The sequence below is a fragment of the Sardina pilchardus genome, chromosome 19 (genome assembly GCF_963854185.1).
Source record: "Sardina pilchardus chromosome 19, fSarPil1.1, whole genome shotgun sequence".
NCBI lineage: Eukaryota > Metazoa > Chordata > Actinopteri > Clupeiformes > Clupeidae > Sardina > Sardina pilchardus.
In genome coordinates this window covers 26,803,711-26,821,903 of record NC_085012.1, presented here as the reverse complement: position 1 = coordinate 26,821,903, position 18,193 = coordinate 26,803,711, and the positions used below count along the sequence as shown (strand labels likewise).

General features: G+C 45.0%; 1 protein-coding gene across 1 annotated transcript in view; it reads left to right on the top strand.

Moving 5' to 3' along the window:
- lancl2 (LanC lantibiotic synthetase component C-like 2 (bacterial)) overlaps window positions 1–18,193 on the top strand; it is a 40,033-nt gene that overhangs the window by 12,858 nt on the left and 8,982 nt on the right. Inside the window, exons 5-7 of the mRNA XM_062521546.1 lie at window positions 3,322–3,469; window positions 12,657–12,803; window positions 18,084–18,193. The exon at window positions 18,084–18,193 is cut by the window's right edge and continues 73 nt beyond it. Coding sequence (XP_062377530.1) covers window positions 3,322–3,469; window positions 12,657–12,803; window positions 18,084–18,193 — 405 coding nt within the window. The remainder of the gene's footprint in view (window positions 1–3,321; window positions 3,470–12,656; window positions 12,804–18,083) is intronic.

Here is an 18,193-nt window from a genome sequence, read left to right as displayed (position 1 = left end):
GGCTCTATTTTCATAGCATTCTTTTTAAAACGTTGGCAACCATGCTAGAAGTTATCAGTAGGGTCTGAGGTTCCAGGATCCAGTGGTTGCCAAAATCATATTTAGAATTTAAGGTCAAATTTGAAGGTCAAATGCTCAAAAACAATACATTTTATGGTTCGTCTTTTTTGGGGGCTCTATTTTCATATAGCATTCTTTTTAAAAAGTTGGCAACCATGCTAGAAGTTGTCAGTAGGGTCTGAGGTTCCAGAATTCAGTGGTTGCCAAAATCATGTTCATAATTTAAGGTCAGATTTGAAGGTCAGAACCTCAAAAACAATAAATACATGTTATGGTTTGTCTTTTTTGGGACCTCTTTTTTCATGCCATTCTTTTTTTTAAATGTTGGCAACCATGCTAGATGTTATCAGTAGGGTCTGAGGTTCCAGAATCCAGTGGTTGCCAAAATCATATTCATAATTTAAGGTCAAATTTGAAGGTCAAAAACAATGCATTTTATGGTTTGTCTATTTGGGGGGCTCTATTTTCATAGCATTCTTTTTCAAAAGTTGGCAACCATGCTAGAAGTTATCAGTAGGGTCTGAGGTTCCAGAATCCAGTGGTTGTCAAAGTCACATTTAGAATTAAAGGTCAAATTTCAAGGTCGAAAGCTCAAAAACAATAAAATACATGTTATGGATTGGCTTTTTGGGGACCTCTTTTTTTCATGGCATTCTCTTTTAAATGTTGGCAACCATGTTAGAAGTTAACAGTAGGGTCTGAGGTTCCAGAATCCAGTGGTTGCCAAAATCATATTCATAATTTAAGGTCAAATTTGAAGGTCAGAACCTCAAAAACAATAAAGTACATGTTATGGTTTGTCTTTTTGGGGACCTCTTTTTTCATGCCATTCTTTTTTTTAAATGTTGGCAACCATGCTAGAAACTAACAGTAGGGTCTGAGGTTCCAGGATCCAGTGGTTGCCAAAAATCATATTTAGAATTCAAGGTCAAATTTGAAGGTCAAAAGCTCAAAAACAATACATTTTATGGTTCATCTTTTTGGGGGGCTCTATTTTCATAGCATTCTTTTTAAAAAGTTGGCAACCATGCTAGAACAGTGGGGTCTGAGGTTCCAGATGGTACTTGCCACAATGATAGGTAAAGAATTTAGATTTTAACACTCACATCAGAAGCGACCAGGTCGCTGGGCTCACTGAAGAAGAGTCAACATGAGTCCGCTTCAACATGAATTTGTTTTATCCACTCCTGACTTTATATTGGGATGTTTGATTTAGCTTTTCATAGAGCGGCTCTAGCCTGTCAGCCTGGGGCATTCGAAAATGTATACATTCCAATTGGTTTTCGCCAAGCTACATCATAGTTCATTAGCATATTCAGACTTTTAACTTTTTCGATCTGGTCACCCAATTCGTTTCGCTTTATTATTTTGTTTTAAGTGTGGCACATTGAGCTCCCCTGTATGAAATGCACTATATCAATAAAACTTGCCTTGCCACCGAATTTGCTATGGCCACCCTATTTGCAGAGAAATAATGACTTTCGTCACTCTGGTTGCTTCTGATGTGAACACACAGTTAGGTGATTAGCTACATATAACAATCTTCAGTTTTGCGGATGACAAGAAATAATGACATCATTCGGAAATAAAAACCGAGAGTAGAGACTGTATTGCACACTTTCCACGTGGAATTATTCATGGTCTACAGGCAAACCATGAGGAGGCTGACACACGCATCATCCTACATATGCTGGAAGTAATTAATGCTGGGTACGAGAACATCATTGTGAAGTGCCGTGATGCAGATCTCCTCCTTCTGCCTCTTCACTTCACTAGGGACCAAGTCTGCAAGGTGTGGATGATGAGTGGGACTTCCAAGGAATATGAGTGCTACCCAGTCCACCTTATCAATGAGTGTCTACCTCAGGTAGTTGTAGATAATGGACTCAGCTTCCATGCCCTAACTGGTTGCGATACTGTCTCCTCATTTGCTGGACATGGGAAGAAGTCATGTTGGACTGTGTATTTGCAACACCCAGAAGTCCAGAACTGTTACATGGTGTTGGTTGGGATGGGCCTCAAGGTGACGTTGAGGAGTTTGGCTGCAATCTGACAAGGTAGACGTTATGGCCTGGTCAGATTACACGATATCAGCCTGATTTTGGCCATTTGTCGTGACCGACAAGTTTACAGCGTTGTATCCGATTTCAAATGATCGGGCACAACATCAAACGCGGAAGGAATCTTATAATGTGACATGCTTCATGACTTGCGATTTGTCGTTCACAACGTTCTAAAACAGCCCGACCAAAAGACTGGCTTGTCAGAAATTTGACGGGAGTCGTAATGACGCGACCGATGCTTTCGGGGTATGTGGCCACTCTCCCAACCAAGACGCGGAGAGGTTTTCATGGTTCTAAAATCGTATAGTGTGACATGGTATATCGTAAACGACAATTGTGAGCGACAAAAACATTGTAGCCTATAGTCTGACCCTGCCATTAGTGAAATCCCTGAGGAGACAGGTGATTGGAAGGTTGTAGACCAACACTTGGTGGTTGTGTGACTCAGGAACCAACTGTTCCAAGTAGTTGCTTGGAGCTGATAACTTGTGGTTGTAGAACCAAGTGCCGCACACATGCCTGGAAGCATTCTTGTTATTCATTAGCAATATATTCTCTAGAGAACGTTTTGTGTTATTCATAGCATAAAGGAGTAATGGCCATATCAAGTCTATATGTCCAAATTCTTTATCAATAAAAATAAATATTTATCAAAAAAATCTTTCAAACTTTTCAAAACAGAATGCCATGAAAATAAAGCCCCCAAAAAGACTAACCATACAATCTATTGTTTTTTACCTTTTGACCTTCAAATTTGACCTTGAATTATGAATATGATATTGGCAACCACTGGACTCTGGAACTCTACTAATAACTTCTAGCATGGTTGCCAACTTTTTAAAAAGGGTGTTAAGAAAATAGAGCCCCCCAAAAAAGACGAATCATGAAATCTATTGTTTTCGACCTTTTGACCTTCAAATTTGACCTTAAATTATAAAAATGATTTTGGCAACCACTGGATTCTGGAACCTCAGACCCTACTGATAACTTCTAGCATGGTTGCCAACTTTTAACAAAAAATGCCATCAAAAGTTTTTTTTAGGGTCTTGGCCTGCCGACTATAAGCCTTTTACGTGACCAAGTAGATAAAACTGGTGATTATATGTATCTCTTTCTTTCTCTATCTCTTTCTTTCTCTATCTCTATCCATCTACCTCTCCTCCTTTCTTCCTTCCGTATTCCTCCCCCTCTCCCTCAGACTTCTGCAGCTCCAGAGGTCAGTGTTGTCTCCCGATTCGGACGTGCCTGACGAGCTCCTGTACGGTCGGTCCGGCTACCTGTTCGCCCTGCTCTACGTCAACAAGGAGATCGGCCCCGACACCATCGACGAGGCCACCATCACCAAGGTGAGCGCTGTTGCCCACAGAGGCCCCAGTGGGCCAAAAAGCACACATGACCCAAATATGCATTTGAGTGCCTCACACGCAGAAGTCACTATGAAGTTTGCCAACCCAAGTTAATGTTCGTGTAGAGGCAAGACAGCTGTGTGTGAATCCCAGATACTCAGATGGAGTATTAGTCCAGCACTGACGGCGCCTGGCGTCTGTTTGTATTTGATACGGCTCATCGTTTTGTGTGCTTTTGCTATCTCTTCTGTGCCGTGAGTATGCAGTTAGGCAGAGGAGCACCAACACACACACTCACACACACACACACACACACACACACACACACACACACACACACACACACACACACACACACACACACACACACACACACACACACACACACACACACACACACACACACTCACTCACACGAACAAAATGTGAAAGTGGTTTTGGGTAAAATACAAGTGAGCTTCCTCTGATGCAGCTGTTCTGTTCGACCAGCCAGTGGTTGTATTAGTTTCTGACCTGGTGTTGACCTGTGTGCGTGTGCGTGTGTGTGTGTGTATGCTTGCGCACGTGCATGTGTTTTTTATGTCTGCTTGCTTAGTATCTGAGCCATTGGAGCAGACCATCTGTGTATTTCTTTGTTTGTTTGGGTCAGCTAGAAAGTGTGTTTGTGTGTGTGTGTGCGCACACGAGAGAGAAAGAGAGGGGCGGGGGAGAGAGAGAGAGAGAGCACTAGAAAGTGTGAGATAATGAGTGAGCATTTGTGTGATGGGACTGGCTTTTAAGGCTCTGTTGATGATATATCATGCTGAGAGAAATCCGTGTGTGTGTGTGTGTGTGTGTGTGTGTGTGTGTGTGTGTATGTGTGTGTTTGCTTGTGTGTAGGAGGGCGATGGGCAGTGATACAGCACTAGTGGTATTATATTGCCCATCTGTTGTTTAGTATTCTCCTCTGTAAACAGAAGGTTGTGGCCTTGTGTGTGTGTGTGAGTGGGGGGTGGGGGAGGGGTTGTATGAGGTCTCATGTTTCATTAAACATCAGACAAATTGAAACATACAAAACATTCCCACTGCTCAGTCCTGCGTGTGTGTGTGATTTTGTGATTTAATGTCAGTCTGTTGTGGCAATGGTGTACAAGGAATGTACAATGGCAGTAGTGTTTAGTGTGTGTGTGTGTGTGTGTGTGTGTGTCTGTGTGTCTGTGTGTGAGAGAGAAGATGGTGATTAAATGAGATTGGATAGGTCCCTCTAGTGCAATATCTCTCTGAAGAAATGGAGTGACACTCTTCTTGCCATCACACACACACACACACACACACACACACACACACACACACACACACACACACTTTTCTCTCTCACTTGTAACTAGGTGTATATTATTTTCATTAAATCAAGTATAACTAATGAATGTGATCTGGCTGTTTCCAAGGGACTGAAAATAAAGTATGATTTGAAATCAGATGAGCCGAAACAATTGTGTGGAATTACTTAATGCAGAGCATCCTTTTGCACCCTCTCCAATTTTGATATGCTTTTATTCAGTGTTCAGTCTTTGTGTTCTGCCAACAACATTTGTTCTATTTCAACTTGAAATTTGACAGGAGAGGGAGAGAAATTGTGAGAAAGACTGACTGTGAGAAAGAGATAGGAGTGTGCTAGAGACTGAGAAGAGAGAGAGAGAGAGGGAGCGAGAGCGAGAGACAGAGAGACAGACAGACAGACAGACAGACAGACGGACAGAGAGAGAGAGACCTGCTCCTTCTGTCCAGTTGTTGCGCTGCAGGGCTCTCGTCTCCCCTCCTGTTCGTCCGTCTCACTGCTATTTATAACCCTGGCCCTGGGCCGCCAAACCCACTGTACAAACCTAATGAGAGAGAGAGAGAGAGAGAGAGAGAGAGAGAGAGAGAGAGAGAGAGAGAGAGAGAGAGAGAGAGAGAGAGAGAGAGAGAGAGAGAGAGAGAGAGAGAGAGAGAGAGAGAGAGAGAGAGAGAGAGAGAGAGAGAGAGAGAGAGAGAGAGAGAGAGAGAGAGAGAGAGAGAGAGAGAGAGAGAGAGAGAGAGAGAGAGAGAGAGAGAGAGAGAGAGAGAGAGATTAAGAAAGAGAGAATTGGAAGGAGGTAGAGAGAGACAGAAAGAGAGGTGAGGGGGAGGTGGTGATCTCTAGCTTGTGTGGTCATTTAATCTGAATCAATATATGAGGCAATAAACACATTCTCTTGTGTCCAGTCACGTTGTCATTAGGAATCATCTTAAAGGAAAACGTGCACGCACACACACACACACACACACACACACATAAATGCAGGCATACACACACACACACACACACACACACACACACACACACACACATAAATGCAGGCATACACACACATACACATACACATACACATTAACGCAGGCAGGCAGATACACACACACACACACACACACACCACAGTTTGTCACAGCCATTGCCCTCTGGGTATGCCACCCACACACTCTGGCATAACACACCCACACAGTGACTGTTGTTGTGTGCTGAAGGAAACTAGGACTGCGGTTCAAGAGTGTCAGAATGTCGCACAAGAGATGGGAAGATTTGTGTTCACATTAGAGTTCAGAGTTACATGGGAAGAGTGATTCATACTGTACCAAAACGCATGGTGGTGATACAGAAGATTCACAATGAGAGTTTAGATCACACCTTGGTGTATATATTTTTTTTAACATTCTTGTCCTCTCTGCCTCTTTTCCCACTTACTAACTCTTCTCACAATCTCTTGCTTTTCTCTCCATACAGTAGTCATGACTCCCCCTTCAGTTAGTGGCCATGATTGATTCTACCTCTCGTGTGTTTGTGTGTGTGTGTGTGTGTGTGTGTGTGTGTGTGTGTGTGTGTGTGTGTGTGTGTGTGTGTGTGTGTGTGTGTGTGTGTGTGTGTGTGTGTGTGTGTGTGTGTGTGTGTGTGTGTGTGTGTGTGTGTGTGTGTGTGTGTGTGTGTGTGTGTGTGTGTGTGTGTGTGTGTGTGTGTGTGTGTGTGTGTGTGTGTGTGTGTGGACCCTTGCTAGCGCAGCTAGCCAGCCTCCTCCCTCAGCTTAATGTGTGCAGGAAATAGCAGAACTAGATTTACAAACTGAGCATTTTCATTATTTTATAACCCCCGGGGCACACTAACACTGATAAAAATGGGCATTGTGTTTCCAGTCGATTGGGATGACTGATTTAACGATTAACTGTAAATCTCCCTCTGTAAACCCCCCAATGCGTTGCATTTAGACTTTCAAGAATTGCTAATGAATGATTAACAGGAGGTTGTGTCCTGTCTAGCAAAAAGTACACTACAGATAGTAGTGTAGACTACAGAAAGTAGTGTGCTGAAAAAGGCTGCTTGGCGTGTGGTGTTGAGCGTCAGCTCCAGTCGGTACGTTGTCCTGCGTCAGCAGACCTCTCCGCCACCCCCCCCCCCCCCCCCCACCCCACCCGCCACTCCCTTCCCCTCTCTCTGGAGTCTGAGCTCACCAGCACCCACATGAAGAATAACCGCTCAGCTTCAGCCGCCGCACCCACCACCTCTTCATCACCGCAGGGGAGATGTCTGTGTGTGTCTCTGTGTGTGTGTGTGTGTGTGTGTGTGTGTGTGTGTCTCTCTGTGTGTGTGCGTGTACGTGTGTGTGTGTGTGTGAGAGAGCTTTCAGTGCAAACCTGTAGCAACCCAGTCTCTCTGTTTCTCATCCCCTCTGCCTCTTCATCTCCGTCCCTCCCTTCAGCACTATGGCCAGAGTTGGACAAGTCCAGCTTCAGAAAGTACAAATCCAACCATGTATTGGTTCTTCATGTGCACTTAACACAGGTGATGTCATTAATTAGCTACTCTCCCCAGCTGAAGACTTGTGCTAATTAGAATCAGCTGGTTTAAATGAATGGTTGGCACAGATGTGTGGTAGGACTTTAAGGTTCTGAAGCTGGGCTTTTTCACCTCTGACTATGGGTCCCATCATATATGGCCATATGGCTATATTGTTATATGGTTTATATGGCAAATCCCACTTGTGTATGCAGTAAAGACTCAAAGTGATCTGTTAACTCTGTGGAGAGTCCGAGTAATCAGATGTCGAGTAGTCAGAGTTGGTATTGTGAGTGCTGTAGAGAGAGTGCTGTAGCACTATGGAGAAGTGCAGTGAGACACCTGCTCTGGCGTCTGCTGCCTCATGCAGCTCTCTAATCCCATATGCCTGTAGTCACAACTCTACACAAGCACCACTTTTGAAGGCAGAGAGAGGGAGACTGTAGCCAGCCTTGTGTTTCCCTGACTGTGCAGACGCTAGTGTTCAGGGGTCGAAGGTCGTTTCCCAGAGTTGCTGATGTGTGTTTGCCAGTGCTGTAGTGATGACGCTGCATCCACCATCTCACCCTCAGAGTCACTGCCTTACCACCTCGGCCCGCTGGCAGAGCAGGCGTCCTAAGACTGCAGGGAGTTTTATCTCCAAACCCAACCAGCCGGCATGCAGCACTTAGCCTCCAAGTCCAATACGCCTCCTAAAATGGCACTTATCTCATTTCATTTAGTCATAGATTGAGATTATTTTATGTTTTATCTTATTGGTTTCTATCAGCAGAGTGTGTTTGCTTAGTTTTAATGACTTTTCTGAGGGAGGTTTTTTTTTTTGGCTGTACGTTATTAGAAAGTGTGTCTTCTCTCTCTTTTCCACCCAGTCTTTTCTCTTGTTCTCCCTGCTGCTTGTACAAATACGTAATACTGACAGGCAAAGAATTATTCAAAGCCAAGACATTTAAATGCAGCTTTCATTTGTGTGTATGTGTGTGTATATGTGTGTGTGTGTGTGTGTGTGTGTGTGTGTGTGTGTGTGCTATTTTGTGTGTCTTTGGTATATCTCTTCCCTACCCCTGCGGCTCTATGCTTCTGCCTATCTAGTTGGTATTCACAACCAGAGGCATGAATTCATTGTTTCTGCTTAAGGTCCTCTCCTATAGAACCACCTTCTCAGTTCTTCTCCACACCCTCAGAGTCCCCCTCATAGAACTATTCTTCTTCCTCTGTCTTTTAGAACCGGCTCTGTTTAGCCACTGTCATCACCACTCCACTTTTGGTAACTAAGACCCAAGTCTATCTTTCTCTCTCCACTTTCTTATTTTCTACTGGTAAAATATTCTACAACTTGTGGGAGAGCATGATTAGATATGCTGTGTTATTCAGTGTATTCTAGAATGTTTCACCAGAGGGGAAGAAGGTTCAGGCCTTCTGCAAAACACCTTGAGACAGAGTTAGTGTTGATACAGCTGTGTAGATGATCATAATTGGATTGAATTTGAACTGAATTGAATTGAACTCCCCATCTGCCTTTGTGATAAGCAAGTGTGTGTGTGTGTGTGTGTGTGTGTGTGTGTCTGTGTGTGTGTGTGTGTCTGTGTGTGTCTGTGTGTGTCTGTGTGTGTCTGTGTGTGTCTGTGTGTGTCTGTGTGTGTCTGTGTGTCTGTGTGTCTGTGTGTCTGTGTGTGTGTGTGTGTGTCTGTCACAACTTTCTGCCCCCCGCATTCACACTCTCATGCACCTGTCCAGCGCTTGTGTAGGTCTGCTACCATGAAGGACTGGAGATGTTGCACGTTGTCATTGTAGCTGGAGAGGCCATTGTGCACTCTGGGCGGAGGAGTGTGATTATAGAAGTAGGCATTAAAATATCCTTCAGAGAGCGTAACTCTTATGCCCACAGGAACATCAGCTCAGGTTATGTCCATGAGGAGAGGAGCCATTTAGTTACATGTGAAGAAGCTCTTAAGCACTCCAGTTAGGTCACCACAACCATCCAACATGAAAGGCTCACACACACACACACACACACACACACCATTCACAACTTTGTGATTCTGTCTGCATGAATACTTGAGAGGGCACCAAATCCCATCTGGAGTGTTGGGGGGGCCTACTTGAGAATGATGATCGAGAACCATCCAGTTGGTTCTCCTTGAATAAAATGGCTCAGAGTGCAACATGGATTTGATCCCCCCCAGGAGGTGACTCTTGTACACCAGTGGAAAAGGTTCCTTCCTGTGGCCTGGTCCTCCTCTACTTGCCTGCTGTGTTGATGGGGGTCAGGTCAGGGGGAGTTCAGATAAGCGTGTCCCTGTCTGATTCTCAATCAGATCTGAGTCCGATTTGGATCCAGTGTTAAACCTGGATTAGGACAGGTTCAGGTGTAGTTCCGATTTAGCTCTGATCCAGGTCGGGTGTAGTTCAGGCTCTGGCTCAGTCACGTAGTGAAATTCTGATACAAAGACAGATTGGATGTGTGTGTGTGTGTGTGTGTGTGTGTGTGTGTGTGTGTGTGTGTGTGTGTGTGTGTGTGTGTGTGTGTGTGTGTGTGTGTGTGTGTGTGTGTGTGTGTGTGTGTGTGTGTGTGTGTGTGTGTGTGTGTGTGTGTGTGTGTGTGTGTGTGTGTGTGTGTGTGTGTGTGAGAGAGAGAGAGAGAGAGAGAGAAGAGAAAGGCAGGGCTGAGAAAGAAAGAGGGAAGCGGGTTGCGGATGACTGCGATTGGGAATGAGGCTGAGTCTGCATATCCCCCCTCTGCACCAATGTCCCCATTCACCAGCTGCCTAACAACAAACACACACACACACCCACACCCACGCACACATGCATGCATACACACACGCACACACCCACCCACACACACACACACACACACACACAATCACATATGCATGCAAGCCCTCTACTAACACAACTGGTACAAATATTCTCATACATCTGCACTGAAATGCCTAGCCTAGCCCTAGGCCTTTGCTGCAGCACACACACTCTGCAACATACACACTCTGTGCCACTCTACACACAGCAAATCCATATCCATAGCCTGAGGCACTTTTCGATGAGCAGTCAGGTGATTTTCCTGGAGTGGCCTAAAACTGCAGCAATTCTATGAGCCTGTCTGTCTGAGTGTGAGCAGTTTTTTTTATTTTTTCTCTTTCTCTCTCTCTTTTTTTTAGTTGCTGTCTCTTTCTCTCCATTTCTCTTTTTCTTTCTGTCATCATCGCTTCCCGCCTGTCAGTAGCATCCATCTCTGGTATTAAGGCCTTTAGCCTGACATTAACCTGCTCATCATCATGGATGGCAGATTCTGCTCTACATTCTACTCGGTCTGAGTCACGGTCTGAGTGTGATAGTGGACATGACCAGTGAGTAGATGAGGAGACTTGGATATATAGGCTTGCTACTGTTGTGGCTTAATGAATTGCATTCATGTGGTTTAGTTAGGCCTATACTGTAGATTAGGTATCCAGCAGATGATTTTATCCAAAATGACTTAAAATAACATCGGATTAAAAAACAATAAACATGAATAAATACAAAGAAAATTAAGTAGTGAAAATGAAATGAAGGATAGAACACAGATCTCGTTTCAAGTGAATGTTTAGCTGAAAGGGACAGCGCTTGGTGGATCATTCCCCAACTCAGGTGGCTCAAATGCAGGGTGACTATGTGCTGCTGAGAAAAGGGAAAGGCAATGACAACATGCTGAACAGAGGGGTTGTGACGGAACTGCTATGAGTCTCGTCGATTTGTTTGGGGCTTGGCCACAGAGTCAGAGGGACAACGCAGATGTAATTGTAGGGCTTACCAGGTCAAAGCAAGCAAATCCGGGTGACAAAAAGGAAAAGTAATTTACGACAAAAAATAGAAAAATAGGAATGTAAATATGTAATAGCAAAAACTAGTTCTCAGAGTCACTAGGCCTATAGTCAAACACACGAGACAATAAGACTAGACTAGCACTGACAATGACTGACAAAGAGGTGAACATATACACAGGTGACCAGCACCATTCTTAATTACAGGTGAACACAAAACAAACAATTAACACTAGGGTTGGGACTTTAGATGAATTTTCATGTTCGACTAATCATAACGTTATTGAACAATTAATCGATTATTTGCTAAATCATGACGTCACATGGCATTCAGAGCCGTGTAAACATGTGCCCCCACCCATCACTCCCACATGTCCAACACGCACACAATTGATATTAACGATGATATTAAAAAAAACTTATCATGAAATAAGTTGTTTACAACAAGTTGTAAACTTTATTTTACAGGGCATTATGCCATCCGACGTAGGTCCTATTTGAACTTGTAGGCTAGCGATTGCAACGCTCACTGGTCATCTCCAGTGCTAGTTTCGTTTATGGTCGGATGAACATTTTGTTACCTTGCCGGTCGGCCTGTTATCTTATCACTTTTAACTTTACTTGCCGGCAGCTTCGCAAGCTTCGATCAAATAGTTTGTGCTTGACAAATCCATAGTCTGTGCCGACAAGGCGATAGATATGTGCGGTCACACTCGGGACCGTCACAGGGGTCAAGGTGGGGAATAGATCTTAAAGATACCCAGTTCCAGGAGTGTCTGCTTAGCAGACTCTGTAGGGGGACTGCAGTTGCAGAGAGTTTGTATTTTACACACCTGTCATAAATCCCATTCATGGCTTGCACCCTTACCCCCTGCTGGACACCGTGCATGTGGATTTGTTTACAAACAGGCACAGATCACTTCTGAAGAGCCAGCCACCAATATCAGCAGTTTGTGATTCTCCAGGTCGGGGGAGAGTGAGCTGCAAGACTGGTTCTTCATAGAAGCCCGGTCTGATCTTCCAACATTATAGAGAATCAACAACGCCTGGAGACAGAAGCTGCATGCTCAAGGCCAATTGAGCTGTTCATCAGTCATGACAAGTTGTGTGCAGTTTTCGTTCAGTATTTGGGGTCAAAGAGGATGCACCAAGCTGGATGTTAATGTTTTGTGGCACAGCCTGGCTGGCGGGGGAATACCCAGAGCTCCGTTTTGGAAACATTGAGCTGATGGTGACAACAGTCCCTCTCCAAACTGAGTGATCATTGAGGCATGCAGAAATTCAAGTGGATATTGTGAAGTCGTTTGGGGAGAAAAACGGTTGCAGTTTTTACTGGTGTTGCTGTGTTGGGTGAAGTGTTTTGTGTGTGGGTGATTATGTACAGTAGCCTATGCATCGTGATCATGGTCTCTTCTGTTATTGTATCTTGTTAGGTTGCCTAGTGTTCCCAAGGCAACTAAGGACATATTGCTGCAGCTACTTAACATGAGCACGACATATAGCTACAATAATTCACTAAACCTGACCACCAGGTCACTGACCAGTCTGTGGTTCTCCTCATCAGGTGGTGACGGCCATCTTGGAGTCGGGGAAGAACGCGTCCAAAGAGGAGAAGAAGACGGAGCGCTGCCCGCTGCTGTACGAGTGGCACAAGAAGCAGTACGTTGGCGCCGCACACGGGCTGGCCGGCATCTACTTCACACTCATGCAGGTGAGTTTGCAACACACACACACACACACACACACACACACACACACAGTGAGTGTTAGTGGTGAGGTTGAAATGTACCCCAGACCTGCCAACCTGTATGCATTTTGAGGTGCAACCACGCATTTTCACATCAAAGTACGCCGGTACAATTTTTACTTAAAACTAGCATAGTGGCCTCTCATTATGCTATTTTTTCTTCAGCCAACCATGGGTTAAATGACAGACTTGAAGAGGTGAGCTTAGCAAGTGTTTACTCACAAATTCTCGTTCCCTCAGATGTTGTTTTGCAAAACAAAAATCTCCACTCTGTGCGATTGTGAATTCACTTAGGCCTAATACTGTAGTTTGATGTTGTCTTGGAAAGTTATTACTTGTTCACCAGGTATTTCAGTTGGTATTATATTTTCCATGTGTCGCTGATGGTAACTAAAAGACACTGAGAAAGTGCAGACCTTTCTGAGGCCAAATACCTAATTATACTGTAATGGATTGTTGTTGGATTGGCACTAAAAACAGATTGTCAACATTATAAAGCTACTCTGAAAGATTCAGTTTGCACATGCTAGATCAAATTTAGATAGATATCCAAGATTGAAGATGGGGCGCTATCCAGAATGTGATGGCTATGTCTGTTTTTTGGTTGCATGCGTGAAGTCCGACATGAGCATTTTTTTTTTCTCGGCTTGAGGTGCTACTCAAAAAATGACTCCAAGGTTGGCAGGTCTGACTCTGTAATCCTCCATTATAGCAGTTGAATTGGGTTAATTGTTTTCTAAACAAAGTTCGGGAGGAGCCTTTAGGGATGATTGACAGCAATTAACTCACCTGCCTCTTACTGCAAGGGTATTTAAGCTGGCCTCCTTTTCCTTATGCCAAACGCCCCAGCGTTCGCAAAATTATCCCTACTCCTCCATTTCACTGATAGCCCAGTTATTCATCCTCCTTCCTTACACAGGGGGTACAAGTGGCCTTCGCTTTACCGCGATCTCCGCTTAAGGCATTCCAGGACCACGGCCAGCTACCTAGCCAAACACGCTCTTAAAGTTACACAGTTAGCAGACCACATTAAAATCAGATTGCCAAAAAGCTTTTGCCTCTTTTGATTATGTAGTTATCCTCATATCCATATCCATAATTCAGATTGAATTATAAATAAAGTAAGCACAGTGTCATCTGAACTTTACAGGAACGGTTAGTTAGAAGTCCTTCGGTTGCAGAATTATGTTTGTTTGTGGATCTGTGAAAGTTGGTAAATAGAACCCCTCAGACATTGTCTACTTAATCAACTCAGTGTACCCGTGAATTAGATGGCATAGCTGCTGTATTTTCTGTATCTCTTTCGAATGTCACTCAGCAACTGTAGGATGACTGCACACATGACATGTAGACCAAGATGAGCTAAAAAGGTTTACTCAGAATATCTCTTCCAGGTTGGCAGGCCACACACATACACACACACACACACACACACACACACACACACACACACCTGAGGTGCTACCACTGAGTGAAGAGTTGGGGACTTTTGCAGGTCAGCAGGGGAAGTGTGTGGACTTTATTTGGCAGGAGGTGTGTGTGTGTGCAGTGCAGTGGCTGTGTTCTCTCTGTTCTCTCTGTATGCATGAGGTGAGCACTGCACAGGGTCACTGCCGCACTGCACCGGGACTAGTTGGTATAGCAATCAGTACTCATGTAGTGGTAGCCAGGAGAGACATGCGCTCTCTCATGTATTTCAGTACAGACTGACTCTTGGGGGTTTAGTGTGTCTCTCTCTCTCTCTCTCTCTCTAACTCTCCCACACTCATCCTCTCTTTCTAACTCTCTCTTTCTCTCTCACGCACAGACATATTCATTCTCTCTCTCTAACTCTCTTTCTCTCACACTCACTCTCTCTCTGTCACGCACAGACATTTTCATTCTCTCTCTTTCACACACACACACACACACTCTTTCTCACACACACACACACCACTCACTCTCTCTCACGCACGCACATACTCATTCTCTCGCTCACACACACTCTCTTTCTCTCTCTCTCTCTCTCTCTCTCTCTCTCTCTCTCTCACTCACACATACACACACACCATCACCATCATGGGATTTAGTCCCGCTCACCTCTTGTGACATTGAAGTTTGTGTATCACAGCGCAAAGCAAAAGGCTAACACACACACACACACACACACACACACAGCCACACAGCCACACAGCCTCCATCTCCCATATTAAACTTTAAGCCTGATTTAATTCAGAATTCCAGTGTGGAGAAAGTCGCTGCTTTCAGTGACATAATTGCTCTCCACTTGAATGAACCCAAATCAATGGTAACAAGAAAAGTGCATTTTAATATGCAATTTCATCAGTGTAAGGTAGTGGTTAAATGAATGGCAGCCCATACCGTGAATACTGATTTCTAACCCTTGCCTTTGTTCCTTTTATAAATTGCCTTTATGTCTCGCCCCTATTAAAGTGAGTCAATCAGAGACCCTTGTAAGGCGTTATTCCCCCATGAGGAAGAGCTTTGCTCCTCTGTCTGTGCCACTGGTGGAATAGGGAAGTGGGGTCATGGTGGCAAACTGACTGTATATGAAACCCCGCCCGCCATAGTGGAGTGTGTGTGTGTGTGTGTGTGTGTGTGTGTGTGTGTGTGTGTGTGTGTGTGTGTGTGTGTGTGTGTGTGTGTGTGTGTGTGTGTGTGTGTGTGTGTGTGTGTGTGTGTGTGTGTGTGTGTGTGTGTGTGTGTGTGTGTGTGTGTGTGTGTGTGTGTGTGTGTGTGTGTGTGGGGTGAAAAGCTGACGACAAGGAAGCTCAGGTGTGTGTGCTCAAGTGCGTGTTCACATCTGTGCAATCAGGCAGGCAGATAGACCGCGCTGATCACTTATGTTCAGGATTATACACTTATGTAGATTAGACACACACACATACACACACACACACACACACACACACACACACACACACACACACACACACAAACATGAATAGTAAATCAGTTGGCTGCTAAGTTCGCTCTTTTATCAGATATTGTAAATCAGCTAATCCAGTCCAGTCCCCAGAAATAAACAACACACACACACACACACACACATTCTCTGTCTCAAACTGGAAGCTCAATAGCTGCGAGTCACTCCGATTGATTAGTGCTCTTTTAAGCAGATGAATAATGTATGGGCAACTTTTAGAGTATTGAAGCTGTAAACAAAATGTGTGTCTGGGCCTCTAGGGCTGCTGCTTTGCTGAGGAGCGCTGAGCTTGGAGCGCCGGACTACCCCCCCCCCCCCTTTCCCCCACGACCATTAGCCTGAAATGAGCTTAAAGCTGCTCGCTCCATTACTTAACATTTCCAGCAGACCCCTCGTCTGGCTCCAGAGGAAAGGGAATAAATATAAGAGTGGAATCGTCCGGTGTGTCTCGCCGCTCGGTATTTAATCATAAGTAATGATTTGCAGCGCGGCCGGGTTTCGGCCGCCGCTGCAGAAAAGGGTTCAGGTGGCAGGACGAGTTAAGCAGCCCGGGAAGAACGCCCTTGAGTGACCTTTAAAGGCAGCGCTGGCCGTCTCCGCGGGTCCAGCCCGGCGGCCGGTGAAGAGGGCTGATCCGTGGGCGAGCTGCGCTCCGGAGGAGATGATTGCGCTATTAAGCGTCTGCCTAAGATGATAAGCGCTCGGTGTTGGTGTGGGAGAAACTGACTATCTTCATCCTCTCCCTCTTTGGCCATGTTTACACTTCTGCTCCCCATCCCTCTCTCTCTCTCTCTCTGTTCCTTCTTCTCCGTCTATGGGACTGTTCTTCTCCCTTTTGACTCTGTATGTTGTCTTTCCATACAGTGCACCTCTCCCTCCCTCCCTCCCTCCTTCCCTCCTTCCCTCCTTCTTTCTTTCTCCCTGTTCCCTACTGTGTGGCTGCTGAATTGTCCTCCACCATCTCTATATGATTTCTTTGTGTACCATCTTTCTTTCTTCACTCACTGATTCCCTTCCTCAGTCCTCTGCTCTCCCATCACGTGGTGTCGGGTAACAGAAAGGGCCTTCCCAGTGATTTGGGGCTCTTTTACAGTCCTTGAACACACACTCATGTGCACGCGTAAGCATCTCAGGTTTACAGGTGTGTGTCTGTGTCTGTGTCTGTGTGTGTGTGTGTGTGTGTGTGTGTCCTCTCTGCTGTGCTAGTGAAGTGTGTGCCTCTGTTCCCAGAGAGACACTCCGCTTCAGTCACCCAGCTCTTTGTGTGTGGGTGTGTGTGTGTGTGTGTGAGAGAGAGAGAGAGAGAGGGAGAAATACGTGCTCATTTATAATTCATGAATGAGTCCCTGCCTTTTCTCTGTGTCCCTGATAAATCACTGTGCCAGGATTCAAACGGCATGCTGGGAAATAACTGCTGCAGAAGTTTCAATGAATGAAAAGACTCCTGCATGGGACGCTGCTCCTGCTTTTCTCTGAAATGTGCTTTATTTGCCATTGGACTGGCTTTTAGGGGTTTTTTCATCTTTATCACAGACCCTCTGTCTGTCTGTCTGTGTGTGTGTGTGTGTGTCTGTGCAGTCTCTGCTCAGCACACACTCACAGGATTGTTCTTTAAAATATCCTACACTCTCTCTCACACACACACGCACGCACACACACACACACACACACACACACACACACAAACACCGCTGGACACTGCTGGACACAGTTTGCAGAAGAGAGTTCAGAGTTGTGTGTTTCTATTTTTAATTGAGGACTGCTCCCTAATCGCCATTGTTATAGAGATGGGGGTGGGGGGTGGGGGTATAGTAGTAGTTGTTGTGGTGTTGTTTTCTTTTGTTTTATTATTAAGCATTAAAAACCATTTAGAGTGCTATTAGCAGTTATCTGATTACTCCCTGTGGTGTGTGTGTGTGTGTGTGTGTGTGTGTGTGTGTGTGTGTGTGTGTGTGTGGTCTTGGTGGGAGGGTGGGGGGAAATAATTGAGCTGTTTCCTCCGCAAGGTGTGGTGTGGTGGAAGTAGTGTACACACACACACACACACACACACACACACACACACACACAGAGAGAGAGAGAGAGAGAGACTTTTCTTTGTGTGTGTGTGTGTGTGCGCAATAGCCTCTGCCTCCCAGTTTCAATGTAGACCCATTCAAACACAGTCCTGCTGGTGGTCAAATTGAGAAAATAATAACTTTCTGTACACTTACCTACTCTCTCTCTCTCTCTCTCTCTCTCTCTCTCTCTCTCTCTCTCTCTCTCTCTCTCTCTCTTTCTCTCTCTCTTTCTCTCTCTCTGTATCTCTCTCTCTCTAGCCCATTGCCAAGGTGAATCCTGATATCCTGAATGAGCTGGTGCGGCCCAGCATTGACTATGTGCGGCACAAAAAGTTCCGCTCCGGCAACTACCCCTCGTCCCTCAGCAA